The sequence below is a fragment of the Gouania willdenowi genome, chromosome 16 (genome assembly GCF_900634775.1).
Source record: "Gouania willdenowi chromosome 16, fGouWil2.1, whole genome shotgun sequence".
In the NCBI taxonomy this organism is placed as follows: domain Eukaryota; kingdom Metazoa; phylum Chordata; class Actinopteri; order Blenniiformes; family Gobiesocidae; genus Gouania; species Gouania willdenowi.
This window is the reverse complement of record NC_041059.1, coordinates 34,096,994-34,124,128: the sequence shown is the minus strand read 5'-3', so window position 1 is coordinate 34,124,128 and position 27,135 is coordinate 34,096,994. Positions and strand designations below refer to the sequence as shown.

The following is a 27,135-nucleotide window of genomic DNA, read 5'->3' as shown; positions in this document are numbered from 1 at the left end:
AGCACTTCATAACTTTAAGGAGACTGAGAAAATCAAGAGTTCTGGCCGTTTGCTGTGATCAGATACAGGCTGCATATGGGCAAAAAGATGGTATTTGGGTTGCATTTACCTGCAGTGTCTGTGAACGTAGCCAGTGTTCTCTCCACTTTTGTTGGAGAAGCCAAATGAGTAAATAAAAAAAAATCATAATCTATTGTCACTTACTACTGTTAACTAAGAGACCAACTGGTGTATAAAAGCAATATCACACTTGAGGTCGTGCTGTTTTGTGAAATATCAGCACTGGTGTGATTTAGTCCAAATCACACTGATGCTATTTCATCACAAGAGCACTGTGTAAATATCGGCCGATACCGACAATATTGTGCATCTCCAAATTTCAGTTTTTCAGGCATTCTATAGTTGTAGTTATAAAGATACACAACAATAATTAGTGCAACTTTTATTCTTTCACATTACAAACCATGTAAGAGAGCCTTTGGACTTCACTGTGCTAACTGATATAAGCTCTGCTCTTTAATAAAAAATACTCTGTGTGTCTGAATATATTAACCAAAAGAACAAACCACTGCCTCACACACTGTTCATTTTCACTTTAAAGGCATTAATGAGGTTTGTGTGAAATATTTTGTACAATTGTATGGAAGCAAACTCAGATGACGCTTCAGTCTGTTGCATAGAAGGCTCCCTCTTAGTTTAAGTCTCCATTCTTCTGTGAAACACAAAGCTTCTCTGATGAACCCATTTTCATCTGAATTTGATCTGGCTGATTTGATTTGCTCTCCAGAGCAATTGCATTTCATATTAATGCGATTAGGTTGTAGAACAAAGCAGCCATTATACAGAGACTTATGGAGATATTGAAAAAAAAAAAAAAAGGACCATTAGTAAAATCCCTGCTGAGCGATAGTCATATTAGGGATGAGATATGACACACACACACACACACACACACACACACAGCCAGTGGCATCTTGAGTCTGATCTGGCACTGCTGTGACCGCACTCACTAGTGTTTGATGTGAAAGCAATCGAAGCTGAAGATCTGGGTCATTATCAGTTCATTAATGTGTTTGTGCTCTCTGTGCCATATGTGCTAATACTGTCATCTAGTCCGAGCTCACAAGCATCATCAATTGTCATTGCCACGCAAACCAATTATCATTGAGTTTTACTCGTGGTCTAAAAGGAAATCCTTCTGTTTCATGTTTCAGGTCACATTAACCCAGTGCTTCTCAATTTTTTTCTGTTGCACCTCCCCTAGAAAACGAAATAGTTTCGCCCCCCCACTCTCCGTCGCAACTATAAATAGTATAATTGGTCTAAAAAATTGTTATAAGTACACCTCTGCATAACACTATCTTAACATTAAAGAAAATTAAAAAAAAAGAAAGAAATTTAGATCAACTTACATCAAGGAATTATTTTAACATTATTTTTTAATCTTAACAGAAAAGATTTAAAGTGCATCAATTTGCCTGAAATGAAAAAAAAATAAATCCTTATTTAAACTAGTAGTACAGTGCCCATTGGAAGTATGTACTCATGTGGGAGCTCAAGTAGAGTTGTCAATTATGGCCAAATGAGTATGTGTTTGAAGGTTGGATGTACAAAGAGGTGTACATACTCTGTACTCTGTTATAAAGGGGTTTATTTGCAGGTGCAAATTTCCTGGTTTCAAATATTTTGTTTTGTCTATTTTGAGTCATTTTTATATTTTTGTTGTCATTTGGTGTATTTTTCTGCAATGTATGTTTTTTTTTTCTGTCATTTTGTGTGTTTTTGGAGCCTTTTTGTATATTTTTGTGCATTTCTGTTGTCGTTTTGGGTACTTTTTGTATAAATATTGTTTAGTTTTTGTTTTATTTTACTCATTTAGTATATTTTTATTATAAATACCTTATGTGTGGCGAAGGCGTGTTTTGAAGTGTGTGTGTGTGTGGGACTCTCTCCATCTCCTCTGTGGCTTTTCTCACACAGGCACACGCATTGTGTGGTTGGTTATTAACAAACAAATCTGCATGTGATTAAAATTAAAGATTCTTGAGATGTCAATGTTACTTATAATCTCACCTTTCCACTGGACATGAAGAACATGGAACACCAGCTGCGGGGTGCATGCACTTAAGGTGCTCGTGCATCACTAGTGCTACCATGGAAAGCCAGTTGTACTTTACATAGTTGACATCTAACTTGTTTCGCTGCTTTATCTTTACTGAAATGTTCCCACACTTTAGAAACTTTAGGTCGCAGCTTTCGGGCTTCTTCAACTGTTTGATCCGCCATTCTTCCCCGCTTGTATTTTCCAATTTCCAACATTTAAACAATCAAATGGGAGTGGTACTGCACCTGAAGTTCATGCAACTACCTGCACAGGAAGTGGCCGCTTGCTGGTTTTTATTCTTTGTTTACAAGATTAAACGACGCGTTGACTATAAAATCTGCGTATTTATTCTGCGCATTTACTCTGCCTCTGGGTCCTAGTGCCTGCCCCCGGTGAAGCCTGTTCCGTTTACTGAGGTCCGTGTGTGTTTAATAAGTCTGTGTGTGTCCGTGGGAAAGTCTGCATGTTTAATCCTCCGTCCATCCACTCTTTTCATTATATCCATGTCTTTTAAGGCTCTTATTAAATAGTGTCGGCTGTAGTCCGTGCTGCCACCATCTTGGATTATGTTGTCACCAGCGCGTCATCGCTGCAAGTCACGCAAGCACAGAATGACCGACCGTGGCTCAGGTGGTAGAGGGTCGTCTTCTGATCGAGAGGTTGGGGGTTCGATCCCAGTACCTGACTATGTGTCGAAGTGTCCTTGGGCAAGACACTGAACCCTAAGTTGCTCCCAGTGGTCGACGAGCGCCTTGCATGGCAGTCCTGTCCCACTGGTGTGTGAATGTGTGAGTGATTGGGTGAATGAGCTGATATGTAAAGCGCTTTGAGACTGTTTCAGTGTGGTGATAAAGCGCTATATAAAATCAAGTCCAAGTCCAATGACTCAAATAACTGTAAAGAGGTCTTATATTAGTCTATTTTCTTTTTAAAGTGCTCTTTTTTTTGTGGCTTTAGACTCCAATTACATGTATGTATATAATATCTTCCCTACAATATAAACAGGTTCATAATATAACTATTTTTTATAGTTTCTGTTTCCACTGTATCCATAATAATAATAATAATAATTCTCAACAAGAACTATTGATTGATTTGTCACATGACTGTTCCAGGGTTTGAGTTTGTTTTATTTAGTTTCACATCTACCTGTAGCTCTATGTTTTTTAGACTGATGACAACTTGTTTTTAGTTTTATTTCAGAAAGTTTCACTTTTACAGTTACAGTTGGAAACCTTTGTTAATTGAATATCCTAGTTATATTACAGCAACCAAATTAAGCTAGATCAACTAAGTGAATTAATAAAAATAACCTGTGTAAAGGCTTTTTCAAACAAAAAATTTTTTCTATTATCTCGTTTAAAACAGGAATCAAAATTGAGAATCAGAATCTTTAAAATTCAAACGATGCTCAACCCTAACAAAGAGGAAACACTCTGCGGTGTGTAGGTCACCAGCCATGTTATTTTTTGGCAAAAATGCTTTTAAACACTTGCTGTACATTTAGCTGACATAAACATCTTGTTTTCAAATATGTAGAATAATTGTGAATTTATCAGTAGCAGTCGTAGTTTTAATATTTTAGTCAGTTTTTTGCAGGCAACTTTTTTCTCCTTCAAATGTATTTAAAAGAAGCTAAAATTAAATAGAGAATGTTATTTAACTGTTGAACCTTGTCATAATTTTATTTATTCATATATTTTTTTAAATAAAAAATGTTTATGGTCTTGGTCTCGGTCTCAGCTTGTCTCGGTCTTGGTCTTGACTCGGCCTCGGCCCCCCGAAGTCATGGTCTTGGTGCATTCTGGTCTCGGATAGTGTGGTCTTGAACACAACACTAGTAATAGTAAAAAATGAAGCTGACTACTTTGCAGATTTCGCCTATTGCGGATTATTTTTAGAACGTAACCCCCGCAATAAACGAGGGACTACTGTAATCAATTATTTGATTCTTTGCTAATATACAGTAATTAGTAACGTCTGAGTGCAAAGTTAGGATGTGTTGTCATTAAAGGGGTGGTATTATGCTTTTTTCACTCATCTACATTTGTTGTAAGAACCCAAACAACATAGTATTTGAGATTAATTTTCCCAAACTTGCCTGTTTTCCAGAGTTTTAGTCGTTCTAAAAACAACTGATCACTCGCGATTTTCTTTTCCTATCCACACACTCTTGTTATTGTTTTCAAACCAAAAACTGCACATTACAGTAAAACACATGGCTCTTTTAAGCGGCTATTATGATTGTGAGTCAGACAAACACTGTTTCAGGGTGTGTGCGGCAGCAGCAGCGGAGTCAATCAGCTGAGTCAGCTGCTTCAAACACTCACAGGAGCTGCTGCGTCTCTTTCTCCTCCTCCTCACCACCACTTATTACAGGAATAGTCTTTCAAGGTGATGGTCCACTGTTTTGTCCAACCTCTGCATCGCATTGGGTCACAGGTCAGATCATCTCAAAGGCAAAACGAGGCGATATAACGGATACAAAAAATGAAACTGATTTTAACTGCTTCCTGGGTGCTACACTGTGGCTGGTTAAATGCAGAGAACACATTTAATGTATGTAGCTTTACACATATGACAATAAAGTATAATGTGTATTCTATATTAAACCGCAGTGTTTAATATAGAATTTTAGCTCCTCCTCCTCCTTTTCAAAACAAACACTGCGGAGGAGGAGAATCCGCTCGGTGACGTCGAGCAGTGAGTCAAAAATGTGGAATAACAAGGGAGGGAGGAAACAGAAGTTTTTCAATGTTGGCCTCCTAATTGAGTCTAAAGGAATGTATATGACTGTAGCAAAATTGTGGCTACAATGCTGCTGCTGGCCTGTGCACTTTTTACTTTTTCACCCAGTGCATGATGGGAAAGGCAAAGGTCACAGTGACACATTGTGTAAGAAGGAGGAGGAGGAGAGGTTTCCTTCTGTTACAGACAAAAACATGATATCCAAGTAGGCTGGAACCTTTGCATTGACACCTGAATAATAATCAATTTCTAACATTCTCCGCTTGTCAGTTTCCGTCTTTGACCTCCTTCAGGTTGTCAGTGTTGGGATCTGTGAGAGCTGTAATGAAACATAATGCTGAGCAGGTTTGTGTGTGTGTTGTGTATATACAGTATGTCCCAGAGTGAGGAAAAGCCTGGGATCATTCTCAGGTTCATTGCTTTCACCTGAAGGAAACGTGATGCACTTCATCACCTCATGTACTGAGCCTGCAAAAAGGTTACTCCAGAATCATGAGTGGAAATCCATCAAAGTCTGTGTACAAGCACATTAGAGCATCAAAGAGAATACTTTCTAAATTAAGTACCGAAACTCGGTGAAAATCATGTCTGATTGTTGCCATTTTTCACCTCAATCAATGATCTTGATGAAGTCCCCGTGAGAAACATTAACCAGGGTGTGCGTGTGTGTGCGCATGTGTGAGGGCTTGTTAAAAAGTCATTGACATTTACCATGGTAAACATTCATCAGCACAGACAGATGATTATCTGTTTAATTTTGGAGTCTAACAGGGCGTTGTAGGTTCTGTTGTTACTGTCTTTGAGGATAGACCCATTTCAATATGAATGAGACACGTGACTGATGTGTGCGCGCATACTCGGTGCAGAAACCATGTCACTTGAAAAATTTATACGAATGAACAGCTGTTAAATGGTTTGAAGTACTGTATGTTGAAAGCTTGTCAACTAAGGAAACTTTAAGGAAACTCACTTTAAGTACAGCTGTACTTTAAGTGGAAACTCACTTTAAGTACACCTGTACTCACTGTAAGTACAGGTAAATGACTGCGGGACGCATGCAACGAAACGAGTGGTCATCCGATGTGCGCTACTGGCCCGATGTTCAATGGACAGAATTTTATACATATCTGAAACTCAGTGTATATATGAAAGAAAACCTAAAAGCATTAGGTCTGTAGATGCTTATAACTACTTGTTATGAACGGGCAGGTAGGCGGGCTGCTGTACTCCTGTTACCGAAGGTTTCCGTGTATTTCCACGTATTCTGATCAGTTTCAACGGATGAGTTTCCATCTCTACATTAAGTCTCCTCCTCACTGTCCCACGTCTGCATATCAGTCCATTTACAGCTTTTTATGGTCACTTTTTACTGGATCCAATATCGCTCTGTCCGCTCCCATGCACCATTGCCTCAGCAGCGATTACGTAGACACGATCACTTCTGAACAAACCTAACGTGGTTTTTTGGCAACTTTATGCTATTTATTTCTATGTAACAACCCTGGAACAAACTGTCACTTGAATGTATACCACGTATACTATTTATTTAAATGTTCACCTGCACTACTCATCACTGCACTACTGCACTATTATTATTATTATTATTATTATTATTATTACATACATATAACATGGCCATTAAAGTTGATTCTCATTCTGATTCTATCATAAATGTTTACTTTATCTCTGTGTGTAGTGTGTGTGTGGAGTGTGTGTGTGTATGTGTGGAGTGTAAACCACAATCACCTATGGATAAAAGTGCTGGAGCAGAACATTTTATCGGAGAGTTTATATCTGTGGTTTTAGATGCAGTCAGATAAAATCCAATATTCATTTTCTGGCTAATATCGGACCGATATCCGATATTAATAACGGATCGGGACACCCCTAAACAGAAGTGTTTCAATCGTGTGCCGTAGCTAATACAATGCAGTTCTCCGGCTGTTTTGCACCGAGCCTGTGCGCGCATACACCTAATTTGGTATGCATATGTTACATGAAATGGGTCTATTGGTTGGGAAGATAAATAGCCAGTTTGTCGGCCTATATTGCTGGAAAACCCTGGAAACCAATCTCATATTTCTGAAAAAAAGGTAAAATGTGTCTGCTGTGCATGTTCGATGCAGGATTTCCAGTGCATTCATTTCGGGACAGAACAGAAAATTCAAAATGAGCCTTAAACACTAAAATACTGCCACTCCAATGCTTCATGAGTTCCACACACTTGTGCTGTTAATTGTGTACACACATTGTTGTTATAATGTTTGAACTGATGAGTTTATTTAATCACTTCTATTGATTGTCACACTGCATTTTGCTGAAAAGGCAGTATAGGCTTTAAAGCTACTGATATGAGTTGTCAACATTTAATCTCTGGCCTCTCTCAACAAATAGCTGATAAGGTTAATTTTAACATGATTTCATCTTAGACAATTTTGATGACATTAGCAAAGATTTCAATAAATTCAATGTCGTTCAAAAGAACTAGCTCGATATCATCTTGCCAAACAAGTTCCAGTTTGAATAACTTACCAGTAGGCGAGAGGCAACACGATTTGGCAATATTACGTTCTTACACACTGTTGAGGCTTTTCCTTTCAGATTTTGACATGCTGACTCTCTCTACCCTCCATTGTTCTTGTAGACTACTGTTGATGCAGTAGAGGTATGTTGCTGTCACCACAGGTCAGAAAAGGAAGTGTGTGTGGACCACAACCAGTCAATATGTCAACTGTGCTGATTAGGGATGTAACGATTCACTCAACTCCCGATACGATTCGATTCACGATACTGGGTTCACGATACGATTCGCTCACGATTTATTTTACAAAATGGAACTGTAGACAAATGATGACAAAAAATATTCCTTTATTTTTTTGGAAAAAAAAACTAGAAAATACTGTACTATTTTTCTTTTATTTTTCATTGTCAAAAGAATACCTTGATATAAATAATAAATGAAATAAATAAAGGAATAATACAAATGAAGAAGAAGCCTATTAATTTAAATTCTGGTTCTATAGTAAACAATGCAAAACTGCATAATAGTTCTTTTTCTTTTTAAAAGTGCAACTGAAAATGTATTTTGTGCCTTAACAATTGGACTTGAAAAAAAACAGTATATTTGCACTGTATTTACATCAGATATTTGTTTGGAGCAGCAGAGGGCGCTGGTAACCCAGTGGTCGGTTGGCATGCAGATTCTTGCAGTGAAGAAGAGATGCTATGCGCTAGCAGACAGAGCTAATAGAAAAACGTGACTTTTACAGATATTCACGTAATATTACAGATAATCTTTCGGTGCTAAAGTGGCAAGGAATCATTTATGAACATGTTTAAGAGTAGTAGGCAATCAGAAAGAGAGTAGTAGGAGATTCCACCCGTCACCTACGCTTCTGGACAAGAGGAGGATAATTATATAGAGTACTGCGATTCAATTTTCAGAGTATCGATATGAACCGTGATATATATGAATCGATTTTTAACTGCCTTACGATTAATCGTTACATCCCTAGTGCTGATGTTTTTAAGTGATATCATGATGATAATTTATTAGCTGTGCTTCAAGTTTCAGACTTGCAATAGTTGTCTGTCTGGCAGTGGAACTTTAAGTTTTTGCACTTCAAAATAGAAAAGTCTGATTTATTGTAACTTTAAGTCAAATCAATTTGAATTTATTAATTTGATAATAAACAAATTAAAGATTTTTTTTGTGTGTCTTTTTTCCTTTTCAAAACATAATCTTGTAAACTGGACATTTTGTAACTTTTACTTAACTTTTTGGTAACTTTTACTTGGGAAGTAAAATGTTGGCATGTATATTGGTTGCTTGGTGTTGAACTACAGGCGTACAAGGAAGTAGGGCAGGGCAATGTGTTGAAATTCAAGATGTATTGAGTTTTCTATTTTGGCGATAAAGAAAATTACAATATTGCCTATATCAATATATATATTTTTATAGCTCATTTTCTATTAAAATACTGGTTTTAAGGAGTTGCTGCTTTCACCGCTTCTCGGAACAACATGAAAAAAAACTGTTAGATGGAACACTGGGTGTGCTCTAACCCAGAACTTCCCCTAAACAAGCCACATTACAGAACTCACTCATACGTACTGTCCCTTATAGGGGAAAAAAGCCAAAAGTGGCACATATTGCGTGTGTGGCATTTGGCATCAGCGAATTTAACCCAGAATAGTTTTTCTTGTTTGATGTTTTTTGAATTCGAAGTATTGAGATGTATATTGTATATTTCTGGAGTTTACACACTTCAGTTCAGTAGGTGGTGATATGGACCTATTCAAATTTGTTGCGACACACAAATTACGAATCGTCATTTTGAGAAAAAATATCGAGATGAGTTTTGGTCCATATTGGGCAGCCCTAGTAAGCATGCTTGGGTTGAATTTTTCAGGGGCCTTTCAGTTTTCTACGCTAACTGGACTCCCTCCTACAGTCCAAAAACATGCCAACTAGCTTGAATGGAGTTTCTGAAAGTGCCTGTAGGAGTGATAATGTGTTCATAGTTGTGACATACTGGTCTCCTGTACAGGGTGTACCTTTTGAACGATGTGAGAGGCTTGTTTGAGATGGACTGGATCTGTTTCACAGGCTCGTGGCTTTTTGCCTTTGCGTACATGGCTATACAGCAGCAGGTCTCTGTTATGATGCTAATCAGTCTGTAATCCTTTAGCTTTTGATGTGAGAAGTGATGTGTTGTGCCACTCTATCATTTTCTCATCAGTGCTCCCTTTGTCTCTCCTCAACATGGCTGTCGGAGGAGGGGCTGTTGCCTCCCATTGATTGAGTCATTGTTCTCCCATGCTCACACTGCCAGTCTGCTTGGTATGTTTACATGGATTCATGCTCCAATGTTGCTGGCTAATGCAACACCTTTGTTCTTCTAATTGCCTGCTCTTACAGCTCCAGGCAGAAAAGCATGAATATTTCCACTTTACAGATGCCAAAATGTCCTGCCAATCAGGAGCCTCCATTCTGGATTACTAATATTCCCTGTCAGCTCTATTAAAAAAATACCCAAGGGTCATGTGATCAGAGCACGAGTCAAATTATGGAAGTGTTCGTAAAAAACGATTAGGATTATTTTCAACACAAAGTAAACAAATACGTGTATTTAGGTGTAGGCATGTCCCGATACAACTTTTTGACTTTTGATATGATACCGATAATGCAGCCTTGTGTATCGGCTGATACCGATATTGATCTGATAGATATCAGTTCGCCCCATACATACTTTTATTACTTATTTTGCAGTGTGGAGTGTTAAAAAAAAGGCTTGATCAAGTGATGTTACTCAAACAGAGAACAATAGTCAGCAACAGTAGGACCGCTTATATCTGGGATTTTAGATGCAGTCCGATAAAATCGGAATTCTGGCTGATATCAGACTGATATCCAATATCAATATCGGATCAGGACACCTCTATTTATGAGTGATTTGGTTTCATACTTAATTCAATGATTGGATGTGAGGGAGAATATAAGTAATGCTAGAGGTGAGCTAGCTGACCATGGATGGTATAAGAGACCATGCAGACCTTTAAGGCCAAATTCTGCCACAGAATGTTGAAAAAGAAGGTCAGTGTAGGTTTTGGTCATTGGATTTTCTGTTGATAAAAGGACATTAAAGAATAAAAAAAATTGTGGTTATTTGATTTTAAAATTCAAAAATATAATTCAGGAAATTTTACTTTAAAGGGTCAAGAAGGAATAAACAAAACTTTACAAACCAGTTATTTTTATTAGCAGTGTCCCGATCCGATATTGAAATCGGATATCGGTCCGATATCAGCCAGAAAATGAAAATCAGTTATTATCAGACTGCATCTAAAATCTCCGATATAAGCGCTCCGATAAGTTTTTGTTGTTTTTGTCCCCGCCCTCAGTTGTTCCCACCACATACTGACAGTAAAAACAAACTGAAGTGAACTTGAATTGTTGACTATTGTTCTCTGTTTGAGTAACATCACTCGATCAAGCCTTTTCTAACATTCCACACTACAAAATAAGAAATAAAACCATGTGTTATTTGTGCTGATATTGCATTTGATCGATATCAGCATCGGCCGAAACCCAAGGCTGCAATGTCTGTATCGTATTGGAACTGAAAAAGTTGTATCGGGACATCCCTAATTTTCATGCAGTTTTCAAAGTAAAAGCGCAAATTAAGACGATGCTGTGTTTCGGCAAGAGTGCCAATAAATACATGACTTGTACCAGTGGTTTAGCCCAGGCTAAAATATCATTGGAAGCTTGTGATGTAACTATTGACATGGCAAAACAGGAACGCTTGTCATCCACACAAATCTCTGCACGCTTATCACACCAAAGTGTGGGTGGAAGAGGTTTTTTTCAAAAAACAACATAATGATCCATGTCCATCTTCTGCTGCACAGCACTGTCCTCAAACACGCTCTTATTTGAAAACGGCAACTTCTAGTCACGGCATTTGAATAATCGAGTGTTTTTTGTTTCGTTCTTCTAACATTTCTTTTTTTGTTTTTTTTAGAAACAGAAAATAAAAATCAACCAGTTATTGAAGCTTTGTTTATCCCTCCTTGACCATTATGAAGAAAAATGCCTTTCATTTATGGCTTAATGTTTTTAAATATAAAGTAAAAATCAAATAATTGTTATTTTGTTTTTTAATATCCTTTTTTGAACAGAAAATCCAATGAGCAAAACCTATAGTGACCCCTGTAGCAGACTGAAGCATAATGCTCTCAAAGTCATTCTGAATGAAATCTAATGGTCATCTGTATTTGTGTAACACCTCCTGACTTCTTCTTTCACTATTGTATCATTTGGCTTCTGAACTGTCAATTCAATGGTTGGCCAGCTGGCTTTGTATGACTTTTATAGAAGTTGTGTGAGTAAACTGTCGTTTCTTGTAGCGATTTGATGAACATATTGGAATGCCTTTACTTTTGAGGGTGGGTGGATGCTGGAGCAGAGCCCAACGTTACTCTGAGCATAAGGCAGGAAAACCTCTATATATATATATATACACACACACACACACACACACACTGAACAAAAATATAAAAGCAACACTTTTGTTTTTGCTCCCATTTTTTATGGGCTCTCAAGATACGCAAATTATTAGATAATAATAATAGAAAAGATAACTTTTTTTTTTCTGAACAAGCACAAGGATAAACACTGAAATTATGTCAAAGAGAAATTCCAAATGTTCAAAATTCAAAATTAGAGCTTTAACATCTGTATAAGGTAGGATCATTTTGAAGAATACAAACTAAATAAAATCCTTTCTACATTATGTACAAAATATGGTAACCAAATATAAAAAGGAAAACGTTTAACCATAGACGCTGAGAGATATAGTTCTATATTTCCCTGTGTTATGGAAATGCTTTTAGCTGAAATGTTTTAGTATAAGTCTGACTGATCAGTTCTAACAAAATAACAAGTTGAAACTGTGCTGTGCAGCTCCTTCTAGTCGTCTCTGGATCACAGTGTGTTAATAGCTGCTCAGTGTCTGTTAGCTCTTCAAATACAGGGGTCGATGGAGACAATGGGTGTGTTTACATGAAACATTTCAGAGCTGTGTGTGTGTTGGATGATATGACTTGAACACAGTGTCTCATGTTAGTAGATAATGCTCTGGGTGTGAGAAAGCAGCACTGCCTCTAAAAAGCAGCTCAGCAAAAGGACACCAAACATTTAGTTTAGCCTTTTGATTGTAAGACACAAACGCTGGATTTTTACCATAACTTTGCATTTGGACAAGTAGGATTTATTTTTTACCCTTCAGAGGAGTTGTGAGAGCAATCAAGACCTGATGAAAATAGTAGGTGTACTTTAGTTTTAGTTTATTTTGCATTGAATCACTCAAATGAAACCCAAGAAATTATGTGATGAGATGAGATTTAAAAGTTGCCCAAAGAAAACAAAGTAAAGCTGAAAAGTTCCATCCATGACAGCCACTCTGTGTTATTGCACAGAGTGTGAGAGCTTCTGGAGGCTGTTTGTTGTGGAAATGAATTGGAGCTCTGTAATTATATTTTGCTGTCTGATCAAACACATCTAATTCGTCTCCTCTTTTCTGTTCCACAGGGTCTGGGAAATATCAGGGCAGAGTGACACAACCATGGGCCAATAGCTGGGAGTCTGTGGGGAATGCTCTACCTTTCCCTTAGTGTTATGGTGCACAGCAGGAAGTGACCCCGTCAGGTTCTCAAAGCAAGGCCTCAAACTGAAGCTGTTTCACCGCTTTCATCTACAAACCATGACAGGAATGATTGTAGAAGCTCCAAGCTTATTGAAGCAGCCCTACACAGTGCCGTTTCTCTGTGTTCTTCCTCTTCTCCTCATCAGATGTTGGTGTCTGGCAGCTCCATCTGGTCCAGAATCTGATTCCTGCTCCACTTTAGTCCAGAATCGCTTCTTTGGGTTCTTTCTGTCCTCATCAGTTTTCCCCTCTGTTCCATGTTCCTGGACACTCCAGAACCCCGACCCAAGACGCTACACCGTTTTTGTTAAGGTAACCAAACCTACGCAGGACTGTGTGTCATCACAGCTGCGCACATTTCAGTATGACTCCTTCTTGGAGACCACGAGGACTTACCTGGGCATGGAAAGCTTTGACGAGGTCGTGAAGCTATGTGACACATCAGCTCCAGTCGCCTTCCTCGAGGCTGGGAAACAGTTTCTACAAATGAGAAAAGGACAGACTAGCAGTCCCACGTCGAGTGGGGAACTGGATTTCAAAACGGAGTTCCTTGTAGTGGGCAAGCGCAACCCGAGTATGGCAGCCTGTCAGATGCTGTGCCAGTGGCTGGAGGACTGCCTGGGTTCCAGCACCTCCAGACGGCCCTGCGGCATTATGCAGACTCCGTGTTTGTGCTGGGATCCCCCACCACTGCTCAGTGAAGGTGGAAGCTGCTATCACAATGGAGTTTACTTGGACAATTGTTTACCGGATGTCAAAGAACGTGAAAAAGATGCTGAGAGGAACGGTGAGTGAAAACCCTTTCTTTAACTGCTTCTAAAAACACTCGAATACTGACATGGAGAAAACACAGATAACTGCAAACATTATTTTAAAGTGTACTGAGAGCAGAACAGCTTGTATTTGACCTGAAAAGGCTGGAGTATTATCAGGCCATTGCTCGGCAAAGTGGCAGAGAACATTACATTTTAAAAGCTTATATGCCTGATTTTAGAAAAGTGAAGACATTTGTGTGACATTGGCTTAAAAGCCAGTTGAGTGGCTTTGCTGCAAATGGAGAACAAGAAATGGAAGGTCTATAATTTCATCAGATCGAAGTGAGCTCTGTGACCTGACAAGGTCATATAGCTTCAGTGTTCCACCCCTGTGGTTTCTTGCAGTGACACCTAATCTGCTCTCGGAAACGGATGAAAATTGAGGTCTCGTGTCAATTAGCTGAGACTTCAGTGTAAGAATCAGGCAGTGGTATAAACACAGACAAAAAAAATGAGGAAAAAAATTCTAGGGGCTGAAAGCTTTTGGCTTGAATTCTAATTTGATCGCAGTTTTCTTTCCCATCCTCACAGTAGACGGGATGGGCCCTGACATCTCTGTCCTGCTTTGGAGTGACTCTAGCCAGAGGGACGGGACATTTCTCAGCTTCTCTGTCTCCCTCTAACCTTTTTATTCTCCGTCTCTCACTCACTTCTTTTATTTTGAAATGCATTCCCTTATCAGCTTGCCTTTTCTCCAGATTTCTCTTTTCTTCTCCACCTCTGCTTAGCCGTCATCACTATCGCCCTATTTTTTCTTCTTGGGCTCCCTAATGGGCTGAGCCATTCGTGGGAAGCTAGCCAACCACAGATGATGTTGCGTTGTGGACTCTCCACAGCAGTTATATCCCCTCGCCACCCCTGCCTCCTCCTCGCTCTTGCTTATCACACTTATATGTTCCTCAGCAGTGAGGTGTGGGCTGTCAGTGCCTAAAAGTGTAAAAACATTAAAGGAGGAATATACAACCTATTGTTGGCTTTTTGTGGAGATAAAAAGAGACTGACTTTTTCAGCCTCCACAGGCACAGGACTCTTTAGACGACAACCTCCACTTCATGATCACAAGCAGTTTTGTGATGAGCTCAAATGGAAGAGGCAAGCAGTCTGTGAAGATTTGGTTAGAGGGAGGACTGGATTGAATTGCTGAAGGAAGATAAAGAGAGGCTGGGGAAATGTAATGGATTTAGTGGGAACCAGGCAGTTATGGCCTGCTGTGTGTGGCAAAGAGGGAAATAGACGACTGATCGTTACGAGTGATAAATGAAGGATAGACAATAGATACAGGGAGAGGAGAGAGCGCTTCGGCACGACCGAGAGGCTTGAGAGGGGATGAAGGAAAAAGTGGGGACTGCTGCTGGAAAATGAGGATTTAAAAGAGGGAGTCGTGTGAAATGAAGCAGGCATGATGAAGACGAATGATTGTTGTTTGGAGCAAAAAATGCGCAGATGAACCTTTTTGGTCTGAGCCCTTTAGTGCCCAAAGCATTCATAGATTATCCATCATCATTGTTTCCCTCCAGTGAAAGAAAAAGTACCTTCCCCAGTGCAGCGGGACAGTGGAAACCAGCTTTTAGATCATCTCAAGCTCTTGGGACTATGTGGTGTTGTTCCAGCTGGTTTCAGAGGATAGTGCACACTAAAAAGATCCAAAATAGAATAAACATCCAGCCTTCCTACGTGTAATTATGCTGTCATACATCACCATCCAGAGAGTCCTCTCAGAGTCTATGGTAATGGATTTTAATGCTGCAGGTTGTAACTTACCATCTGTTATACTTGGTGTGAAGCTTGAGGGTGGGGATAAATTTAGCTTGGTTCACTTATTTATGTTGTTTGTCTTGTCTTAAAAATGGGGTTGTTCTTTATAGATAAGCACAGAGATAGTCTACAGCCTTAGATTTTCCAATATCCCCTTTCAGATTTTCACTATCATGTTTGCGTATCAGTTTAATTATTATTAGACTGAAATTATTATTTTGTTCCAGTTTCATCACCTTTCCCTGATCAGATATCATAAGAGCAAATTAAAATGGTCAAATTTCCCTAATACGGTTAATGGAGTTAACTATTCTCATTAATTATTGCATCAGAAGGAGCAAGATTTGACAATTGCTACATTTAATAAAGTCAGGGTTCTTGCTGTTGAGCGTAAGGGCCCCCTTACGCTCAGTTTTCCTTTTTTAATCATTACCGTTGTAATAATTGTTGCACCCTTGGACACAAAAGGGACTCCCAGGTGTGCACGGGTTGTTTCAACTCTCTTTTTTAATCTGAATAGCCCAGAAACACATTCATTAGCCACACCGTCTTATTTAACACAGGTGATTGGCTCAGACGCTCCCTTCTTTACCTGAGGACCCCTGCAGCCCTTAAGCTGCCCCCAATGCTGCCTGTGTGCATTCTCTGCTTACGTAATCATAATAACCATCCACATATTTAAGTCTGGACTCTGCTGTGTGCGGAAGATCAAACATACCTTGGCAAATGCACATGCTTGGACATGGGTACCATGCAGAGCCCTCTCCGCTCTCCAGCAGGGACGGAGCCCCCTCACCCCCAGCACGGACTCTCCTCAGTGCGCCCTGACACGGGGACCGGACCACGACAGTTGGCACAAGGGGTTGGCGGCGATATTGGCCTCCCACCTAACCGACCAATCTAAAAACACGGACCGCGGAGTAACTGCACAGCGGAGCACAGTAAATTAGAAGCGTGTTGATCAGCTCCTTTTCTTACACAATAGTTTGAAAGTGAAGACAGCAACGATGATTTGTCTCAGAACTTACAGGCATGATTTTATAATTCATTGTGTTCTTTTATCCATCCACCTTTTATTAAAAAAATCCAATTTCACAAGTGCCATGAGAGCTAGGCTATACACTGATTTGATCGGCTATATTGGATCGGCCGATATTTTGCATTTCATGCAATTAATGTGATCGGCTGTAATTTTTTAATTTGCCGATCTGATCAATGACGTCATTGTCATGATGACACTCTCCGTAGATGCTCCCATTGCATTGTTTTATCCGTCTCATTTACACCTTAGAGTTAGATCAGATTGAATTAGCTGTACAAGCTAATATTTTAGTTATTTTCTGTATTTATTTATTTTGTAATATGAGATTACTGTTGAATTTGGGGTTTTGATAAAAATAAAGATAATAGTGACACATTTTTTTGGTTACTTTAATAACTGGATACCGACACATACTGTATACCTTGTTTAAAAGTATGAAATAGCTACAAAGTTAGAAAAGAAAAGATACTTAAAAAAATGTGACAATCGTTTGTCTCGTAATAATTCTTGATTAACGGAATCGTAGCACCCTGAATCAGAATCAAATCAAATCGTGAGGTCCCTTTGTTGGAACAGTCCTAAAAGAAAGGCAGCAACAAAAATTGAAAAAATATCTTAAGCTTTATTTCATTAATTTTAGCCCTCAAAGAGTAAAACCTTTTAAAATGTTCGCACAATGCCCCCGTGCTGTGAGAAAATTCCTAGTGAGAATCCTGAAAGCTCTCATTAAAGCACTGGTTTCACAGTGGAAAAACATGTAAATGTGTAATAGTGTCCAAAAACATGTGAGGGAAGGTCTGTGTTGAGACGTATGTATATTTCATAAGGTGAAGTTTGTCATATTTTGTGTGGGAATTAACGGCAAGTTTATGAAAACAAATTGTGTTAAAAGACAAACTAAACTCTAAAACCCACTTTTTTCAGCTCAAGAAATATGTATTTGGGTATTAAGTAGTGATGTTTATTAATCCTAGTCCTACTCTTTACATTTTAGTAAAAGATTAAAATTTTGTGTATTTAGTAAAATGTCAGAGTTACTGCCCTCTAAGGGTTGAATGCTGGCTATTACAATTGAATTTTGCTATTGGCTGAATCGGATTATTGTGACCATTGTGTGTCACTAACATTCACTGTTGGCTCCGCCCCTCCTATGAAAGCTGAAAGGAGGGAAGAGGGTTTCCTCCAATCACAGCCATCAGTGAGCATTGATTGACAGCTATAATGTGGGACTCCTTTCTTCAGCAGTGATGTTTTTGACTCTTTGCTTCTATAAAGAACAGATTCTGAGTTAATCAGAGAGTTAATCAAGCTACTGTATGTGTATGTACAGACACATCATGTGTGTGTTCCTGTCTATTACTGCGTGTGCTTCTTTTCGCTGTGTGTGTGTGTGAGGAGGTGGTAGAGCGGTGAGTGGTGTCTGTAGGGCTGTGTATGTGTTTCACATTGTGATTGTGTGTGCCTGTGACTATAGTGAGACATCTCAGCTGTACAACACTGACCGGCTTCCTGACTGGGCGTGTCTTACTGCTACAGAAGTAATTTTGCTTTTTTTAATTTACCCCCTAGTGGCAGGTCAGCAGAAAGCAGGGGTTTTGGCACTATTTAAAGCTGCAATATGTAACTTTTTTTTGGCATCATTTGCTCAAAATTCTATAATCATCTTTGATCATATTGTAATCAAAGTGTACTGAGTGGACAGTGAATCTCTTCTCCTTCTCCTGGTCCTGCAAAATGACATTTATAAATCCAGGAGCGTGACACTCCTAGAATCTGGATGTCAGCCAATCAGAGATCTTTCTACAAACACGTGTGCTCCATGAGCGGTTTTTGGCGTTTCTATTGGCTGCTCGACTGAAGTCAGACGTGTTCAGGTACCCTTGGTCGTAAAAGTGTAATTATGGACGTCCTAGCAAAAGTCTCCATAACAGCGTTGGATATAACAGTTACACAGTAAATCAAGAGGAAAAAGGCAGATCAAGGTGGAGAAGCAACAGTTTAAAGGCAAAAAACACTGAGGAGGAACGGATCCTTTGTGTCCTCATGGACCCTCAGTGACTGCTCAGGGTCTGCCCCCACACACTGGTGTCAAAGAGAGAGTGACAACCGACGCGTGTGTAAACCAAGAGAAGCTTAATCAAGGTGAATTAATTTTATAGTCTGGATGCAGAGTGATGGTTATCAGAATGACAGACAGCTGGGATCACATCCACTTGAGTGTATGCTTGTGGCGGGGACGAGCCGACAACAGCATCCTCTGCTCTGGACAGTAATTACAGTGTAATACGTGCATTCATGTGAGAGTCTCTACAACACCATACACTTGTGACTAGTGTAAATAGAGAAAAAAGTTGCTGAGAGCGTTCACAAAAGACCTTGGTATGGGAGGTTGAGTTTCAATTTCAAATCGGAGCAGAGAGAGGATTCTGCAAACTGCATCATTAAGTAGTGATGTTGATTGATTCTGGCTTGGGGCAAATTATGACAAATAAAATTAATAAACAAATAAACAATTTCCAACTTGAGGTGTAAACAGGTTCCTTACAAACATATTAAATTGATTACATCAACACTAGAATCTGCTTCAGTAATAGCATTTACACATTAAACAGTTTGTGCACATGGGTCACTCTATTAGTTTTATTGTATGTAATTAATTTATTTCCTCATTCATAATGAAATTATTTTAAATAAAATAAAAAGCACATGAAAAGCAAAAATAATTACATTAGTGTTTTTACTGTTTAACATAAACCACTGCTGCGGAATCTAGTTTATTTTATCTTATGAGTTACATAAAGTTATGATTGATAAATATATCTCTGATTTCCTATAATTAAATCAGATCAAGCTTGATTTAATCATTCAGGATATTTAGGTGTAATAATTAAAATATTTACATTACTGTCTAATGGGATCAGTTTTTTTCTGTGAACACGTGAAATATAATAAAATATGTTGGCATTTCACAAGTTGGGATGGATGAATAGTGACATTAGCATTTATGCTAACATTTATTTCACACAAATTGTGACATGTTAGCTTTTATCTTTCCATAAAAGTGTTAAATCTGACCATAAACAAATTGGTGGCCCTTTGTGGTTTAATGACAGTAAGACGTGTAGTTGTTACTGGTCTATTCCTTTAATGAAGTGGAAGTTTGCTCTTAGCCCAGTCTTATGTGTCGGTGGGTTAGCTTAGCATGCTTTAGTAGAGCATCGTCACCGTGTTTGTGGGAACTCTGGGTGGATCTGCTGGAGGAACTTAGAATGGTTCACTGGTGATTAACTCCCGCTCATCACGTTCGTAACGTGCATACAGATCTGAGCACAGATATATAGGAGGTGAGATGAGCCACTCCTCATGAAAAAACAATATCCAGCTCCATCCACAGCTTGAAGAAGACGGTGATGACGTAACCGACAATTGTCGGAGACTAATTCTGTTAACGATTTTTGTCGACAATGTCGACTAATTGTTGCACCCTTCCTCTCAACATTTTAGTCAAAGTATTTCAATTTGGCATATTTTGTTGTAATGTAAGAGTGACTGCCCTATTACAATTGCATTTTGCTATTGGCTGAGAATTAGACTCCGTGACGTCATTAAAACATTGTGGGTCACAAACAAGCACTGTTGGCTCCGCCCCTACACCTGTAGCCTCTCCAATATGTGGTGAGTAGGTTGGATTGAGAGAATTGTGAATAGAGGCATAGTGAATATTAAGTAGTAGGACTGCTCAATTAATCAACATTTTATTACGATTTTGATTATTACACCCAATGATTACAAAATAACATAATCGAGTAAAAACAAATATTAGAAAAAAAAAATATATATTTTTTTTTTTACATGTTTTATTCGCTAAAAAAAAATCACTATTTCAGACATCTACAGATAATAAAGCTTGGCACACAAGTTATTATTACTAACTTTGAGTTGTTTAACCTACACACATGCAAGCTCCTCCCCTCTGCCCCGCCCCTCTCAAAGCCAAAGCAGGCCAACACAAGGAAAGTTGTTGCTCGTGGTCTTGAAACATGGCAGGAGAAACACAGCAAAAAATGCTTGGTAAACTAGCAAGGCATGTCAAATTCTCTTATATGGGAACACTTTGGGTTTGATGATGAAAACTTAGAGCAAAGACACATCACATGCAAGAAGTGTTTAGTTTTGTGCAAAAGTGAACATACTTGATTTTAGTGTTTGAAGGATTTCATATATGTTTATAGAATATATTTGATGTTTTTTGTACAAAAAATAAATAAGTGTTTGAATAATCATGATTTCAATTATGAAATAATAGTGATTATTATTTTTTCTATAATCGAGCAGCCCTAGTAGCTAGTTAGCATAGCATAGATTGTTCTTTAGAGATTTTATAGTATAGACTGGGGTTGTCTTAACTGCCCCAGGAGCCAGCCCGTAATTGAGACATGTTTTTAAATTTCCTCCCTTGTGGCAAGTCAACCAAAACCAGAGGTTACTTACACCTGTAAAATATTTGATAATTCACCAAAACTGGCATGTGAGGCTATATTCAGTGTCAGGTTGCAATTTCTGCTTCATTTTGTTTAGAAAAATAAATAATATAATATAAGTGGCCCTAAGCTGAAGCTAGGAGAGAGTGGGGAAAACAGTTATGGGATGCAAGCTCAGGCTTGATCACCCTGTAGCTGGCCACCTTTGATGAGGTTGTCTCGTGTTAAAAAGGCCAAAACACCCCCTGATTTAAAGGAACACTACTAGTGATGCTATCCGAATTACATTCATCCCGTATCTGAGACACAGCTCCCACGCCACTCTCAAATAGTAAATCTTTTGTTACTACCATCTTTTGGCACAAGACAATTTAACATCACATCCAGAATAAATGCCATAAGGAGCACAGTAAGCTTTCATATTTGACATTCATATAGATGTAATGTCATGGTGTATCTTAGATTTCTGTGAATGTGTACAGACATACATGAAGTTAAATATTATGTGTAGTAAGTGACCTGTGTGAAAAAAGATTGGCTAATAGTTGCTAAATGGTTTTTGGCGTTTACTGTTGGAGGAATGACGAGGACAAAGCCCACCATGTTTATTTCATCCTACAGATTGATGCAGCTGTGCAATCTATATGCATCGATCACGTTTCACAGCAGATGAAATGAGCAGTGTAATAAAGGGCTGTTCTCAGAGTCCAGTGGAACAATGTTCCAGTGTTACTAAAGGCCAGGTGCGTGCGTGCGTGCGTGCAAGTGTGTGTGTGTTTGTGCGCGCTTCCCATTGGTCGCTCCCTGTGTGAACACGGCTCCTTTGCTGTGTGATAAATCTTTAACCTTTAAGATGAGAGAAGAGAGGGATTTCAGAGCTATTTTTGGGCTGTTCTGACATTCAAATGGTCAAAGTGAGAGGTTGGCCACAGAATATTAGCTGTGGGTAGCTTCACTCAAGTAGTCTTGTCCACTAAATTCTATCTTGGTGTGCCAGCAATGTGTATGTGGTTGGCATGTAATTTTCGTCACGCTCAGTGGCACGAAGCAGGAAAGAGTTGATTTGTCAGTCCTCGGTGGACAGCAGGGAGGCAGTGGGTGATTTAAGGATGGTTCAGAGATGTGAGGAGATGAGAAAGCTCCTGACTCAAGCTCAACTAAAGAGACGCAACTGAGGAAGAGCTAGAAGGCAGCAATAACGTGACTAAGGTTGAAGAAAAAAACCAAGGACAAATTCTACTTGTGCATAGTATTACATCATCATTGAACTTTGGGTTTACTTTGTGCACTCTCAGTTGCAGTCCTCTTAAAAAGGCTTGAAATGGGGATGATCCAATCTCACAGGAGTCAAAAGATTCCATATAAATTTAAAGCTGATATATGGAGTTTCTGAGTTTGTGTGATTCTTTTGAAATGCAAAAAAAACCTAACTAGTCTTTTCCTATGGTCTACTGCCAGTGGTCATTCATATACATTAATGTATATAAGTCCCTCCTTCGTCCTATAGACCCCTATACAAATGAAAACGATTGCCGCATGCGTCCAGCCACTAGGCTTCGACTTTGTGTTTTTGAGACAAAGTGAACGAGGAACTGTTCACGGAAACGAGGCCGCACATCACAACAGCAAACGGGTAAATATAATTTTGGCTCTTACCTGACCCATGGACATATATCAATGCAACCTTGTTATGTTCCGTGATGCGCGTGCAGAAAAGTAGAGGCGTGGCTTCTGGTAGATTGGTAGATGCAGTGGGAGGAAGTGAGGCTGTTTAGGGTGGGACATCAAGACGTCCTCTCAGAAACTACAGATATCAGCTTTAATAAAGAACAGCTTCTTAATGTAGTTGGTTTATATGGTCAGTGGTCAGGCACAAATTATAGCTGTAGCTTGTTCGTGAAAAAAAAAAAAGTTATTTTGATAGATGAGATTGTAACAACTGATTAGTTGAATAAGACACTTCTGTCAATAATCCAGCGTAGGGTGTTTCAAGCTGTCAGTTAAAAAAAGTTGCAAAATCATGATATTTTATCGTCTTTTTATATTAACAGTTGGTATGGAACGAAGGTCACAAATTAGCGGGCTTACCCACAGGGGGCGCCATGCAGACCCGGACCTAGAGACAAAAACAGAAGTCATGAAATAAAATCTAGAAAGGATATAGAGGACACAGGAAAATAAAAGAAACTAAAGAAAGATCGCATTTTGGAGCAAAAATAAAAGAAACTGATGTGTCAATGAGTTTTCCCTCAAAATGTATACAATTGGAAATAATTTTTGGGGTTGGGGTCGGTGGCGGGGTGTGCTGGGGCTTTGGCTCCTTGGGGCTTTCTTCGGGTGTGTATGTGGGGGTGGTGGCTGCCTCTCGGCTTAGGATCTTGGGGCGTCTGGGGGGTGTCCTGGGGCTCCTTGGCCCCTGCTCTTTCTGCTGGCCTGGCTGCATCTTGGTCTCGGGGCGGCGCTTGGGTTTGTAGTAGCGGTTCTTGCACAAACATTGGTCATGGTTGCACTGACGCAGCGTGTTTTACCGGTAGTGCACGTTCTGGCTGACAGATCCGAGGAATCCTGAAATTTTCACCATTTGGTTTTTTCATGCCTGAACTATCATATTGGACACCAAGCATCTAATTGAGCTCATGGATGCCAAAGCCAAATGCCAAACCATCTGCAGTGTGCTTCTGCCTTTATATGGTGACAAAGGATGGGAAAACAGTTGATGATCAATATATATTTAATAACACCAAATTATGTTAGTGGAAGCAAACCAATCTGAATGTAACGAGGCCTGCAACTAACAACTATTTCGGTAGTCGGCTTGTCATTGATTAATGAAACGAATAGTCGACTAATCCGTTCCAGGTTTGATGAATGTGATTTCCTCCCTTTACAGCTGATCTGCCTGCATTCATCAAAGGCAAACACGCTGAATTGATTGTACATGCTCTGTTGCCTGTTTGACAGACACAATCCTGATTGCGTTGGTTTTGCACTGTTTATCAGTGTCTAGCAATGTTTGCATACGTTTTTACATCCACAAACCTTTAGTAAATCTGCTCCTCTGAGAGCTATTGTTTATGCATTCATTCTATAGGGCTCTTTAAAATCCATTTAATTTTTTCCATTTTAACTCTTGTGAATAAAAAAGAATGATGACATCATTTCAGACTGTAATTATTAGTCAAAAATAAATTGATACAAGGATGCATCAGTGTGCTTTAATTTAATGAGCAGCTGATTGACGAAACCAATAACAAAAACGTGTGAATTAGATGTGAATAGTTAAAGAAAGCTGGTGTATTGAATAATCATCCGCCCTGAAACCGAAACTAAGAAGCTTCCGTGCAGGAATTTCACATCAAAAAGAGCCGAATTCAACGCAAAGTTTGGCTGCACTTCTGCTGCACTTCTGCTGCACTTCTGCTGCACTTCTGCTCCATGTGTGACAGATATTGGTCATGGCTATTGTTTTGAAGCGTATCTGTAGTTAAACTCTATCAAAGATCATATACAATAGGAGAGGTTTAGTCATTTTCTTTTATTTTAAAGTCCTTTTAGAGCAGCAGGAGATCACAACATGGACTGACTGCACAGGGAATCCTGGGAGATGTAGTTTGCTTCTCAAACCGTCTCAATCAATATTACCAGAAAAAAACTACAATAAAGGGAGTACTCCGAGTTCCCATTTGATACCGTCACGTGCCACAGCATTATTGCAAGCATTTTAAAACCAAAATACTTACAATTATTAACAATAAATAATTGTTATTGGTATTGTTAACACTGCAGTATTATAATAGCATTTTATAATACTGTTACATTCCTACAACACAACCATTTACCAAAAATCTAATATTTGCCTCTGATGTGGTCTGATGTAAAGCTTCCGTTTTGTTTCTACTGTATGTGATCAGCAGTTGGTTAGAACCAAGAAGAACAAACAGATGTTTTATGTTCAGGACCTTAATGTGGCCACATTTGGCTCGCAGGCAGTAGGTTGGACACCTCTTATGAAGGGCTTTCATCCAGTTCAGTAGATGGATTACAGTGTTTCGTTATGTGGTGATTTTTGATAGAATTATGATGAGATCAACATTTTGACTCATTTTGAATTGGACTCATTCTGTCTGAACGTGGCCAGATTGTTTCAGTATTTGCCAAAGTTCTGACTAGCGATGACTGATGCTAGCTCCTGCCAGTGATGTAGCCTCGAGGCTCTGCCTTGATTGAACGTGATCATTTCCAGTAAAATCTTAACAGGAGTTACTTTTACTGTAAACATATATGTAGCAAAGAAGCTGTTTTGAAAAGATTATGGCCAAACATCGTAACTTTTTTATTGGTCAAGACTGAATCCCTTAAAAGATTACCAAAGAAAAAGATCAATCAATTGTTTGTTCACTGTAATGGCGCATTCACACCAAACGCGTCGAAAGCGTCAGGTGTACATTCACACTATATGATGAAAATCTAGGGAGATTTTCGCGAGGCACGCTGTGCGTTATGAGATTTCAAGCTTTTGACATGCGTCCGACGCTGGAGTTGGGATTGTTGAACTTTTGGGGCGTATTGCGGCATGTCGACCAATTAGGTGCTTTCCCCAACCGTGACGTATTCAGAATAATGAAAAAATAAATAATAATAACCGGAGACAAATGGACTGGTGCTCTTCTGCTGGAATAGAGTGCCTGTAGTTGGTGTCCTGGTAGGAGATGCGAGCACCGATGCAGGTCAACAGGTCGTCAAACTGTGCACGGGAGAGACAGAAGTAGCGCTGAAAGCGACTCTCATCCCAGTGCAGCTCTGGTGAATCCAGAAACGATGCCGAGGCGCCCTTTGACAACATTGTTTTGCTATATTTGAATTCATGTTGGGTGTGGGATACATATGTATATGTATATACGTATATATGCATGTGTGTGTATCCATAAAATGAAGAGTCCGTCCTTAAGACTGCTCTACTGTAAAGTGTCTTGAGATACCATTGGTTATGATTTGGCGCTATACAAATAAAGATTGATTGATTGATTGATTGATTGATATTTATCAAATAAAGCCAAGCCACTCACTGGATAATGTAGAGCCAATAAAAGGGAGGTGGCGTGTTCAGCAAGGAACTCCAAACTTTATTTTCCATTCACCCACACTTCTCTATAGCCCTTTAACATCACAGTGTACACACTGAGTCACACCAAAATACATCCGACCGGAAACACCGCCTTCTCAACACAATGTTCTCCACCACTTCACAGTCACTGGATAAGTTATGAACGTAATTGATCGCCACAATGTCATCCATTGTAGGAACACCATCGGCAACAGAGATTAGCTTCATTTTTAGAAATAATTATTTTGTAAATGTTTTGTAATGGATAACATCATCCTTATTTTTTTTCTCTTCCCTCCAAAGGATGTTTTTCTTTTAAAACCTGGATTTAGTCAGAATTCACTAATTATTACTCTTTTTAGGTATTCAGTGTTTTTTTTTTTTATTATTAGACACACAATAATCTAGGGTGACCAAATGTTCTCTTTTACTCAAACATGCCGCCTGTCCAGATTATCTGGTTTTTTTTTTGTGTGTTTTTTTAAATAAATCCAAGGAAAGCCTGGGTCTCTTACAGAACATGAACGTGTCGCCAGCGAAACCCTTAGTTAAGTGCTTTAAATTCCCACATCTCCATCAGTATGAGCCTCATCAGGAAAACAAATAACAGTTTATGTTCACACCCAATGTCAGAATCAAAATCAGAATAGTTTTATCTGCTAAGTAGAGTTTGAAAAATACACAGAAAGTGACTTGGTGGATGGTGCGAAAAATAGGATGGATATGAACATATATGAACAATATAGTGTCACCGCAGTAATTTCGCTCGCACGTGTGAAGGATGCCTCTGAAATAGGGATGTAACGATTCACTCAACTCCTGATACCATTCACAATACTGGGTTCACGATATCATTTTCTCACAATTTTTTTTTTT

At 39.0% G+C, this 27,135-nt stretch overlaps 1 protein-coding gene across 6 annotated transcripts in view; it reads left to right on the top strand.

Moving 5' to 3' along the window:
• The window catches only part of adgrb1a (adhesion G protein-coupled receptor B1a), a 227,193-nt gene that overhangs the window by 30,752 nt on the left and 169,306 nt on the right, over positions 1 to 27,135 (top strand). For all 6 annotated transcript variants that reach the window (XM_028470093.1, XM_028470091.1, XM_028470094.1 and 3 more), the window contains exon 2: positions 12,948 to 13,849. In XM_028470093.1, coding sequence (XP_028325894.1) covers positions 13,120 to 13,849 — 730 coding nt within the window. In that variant the 5' untranslated portion in view covers positions 12,948 to 13,119. The remainder of the gene's footprint in view (positions 1 to 12,947; positions 13,850 to 27,135) is intronic.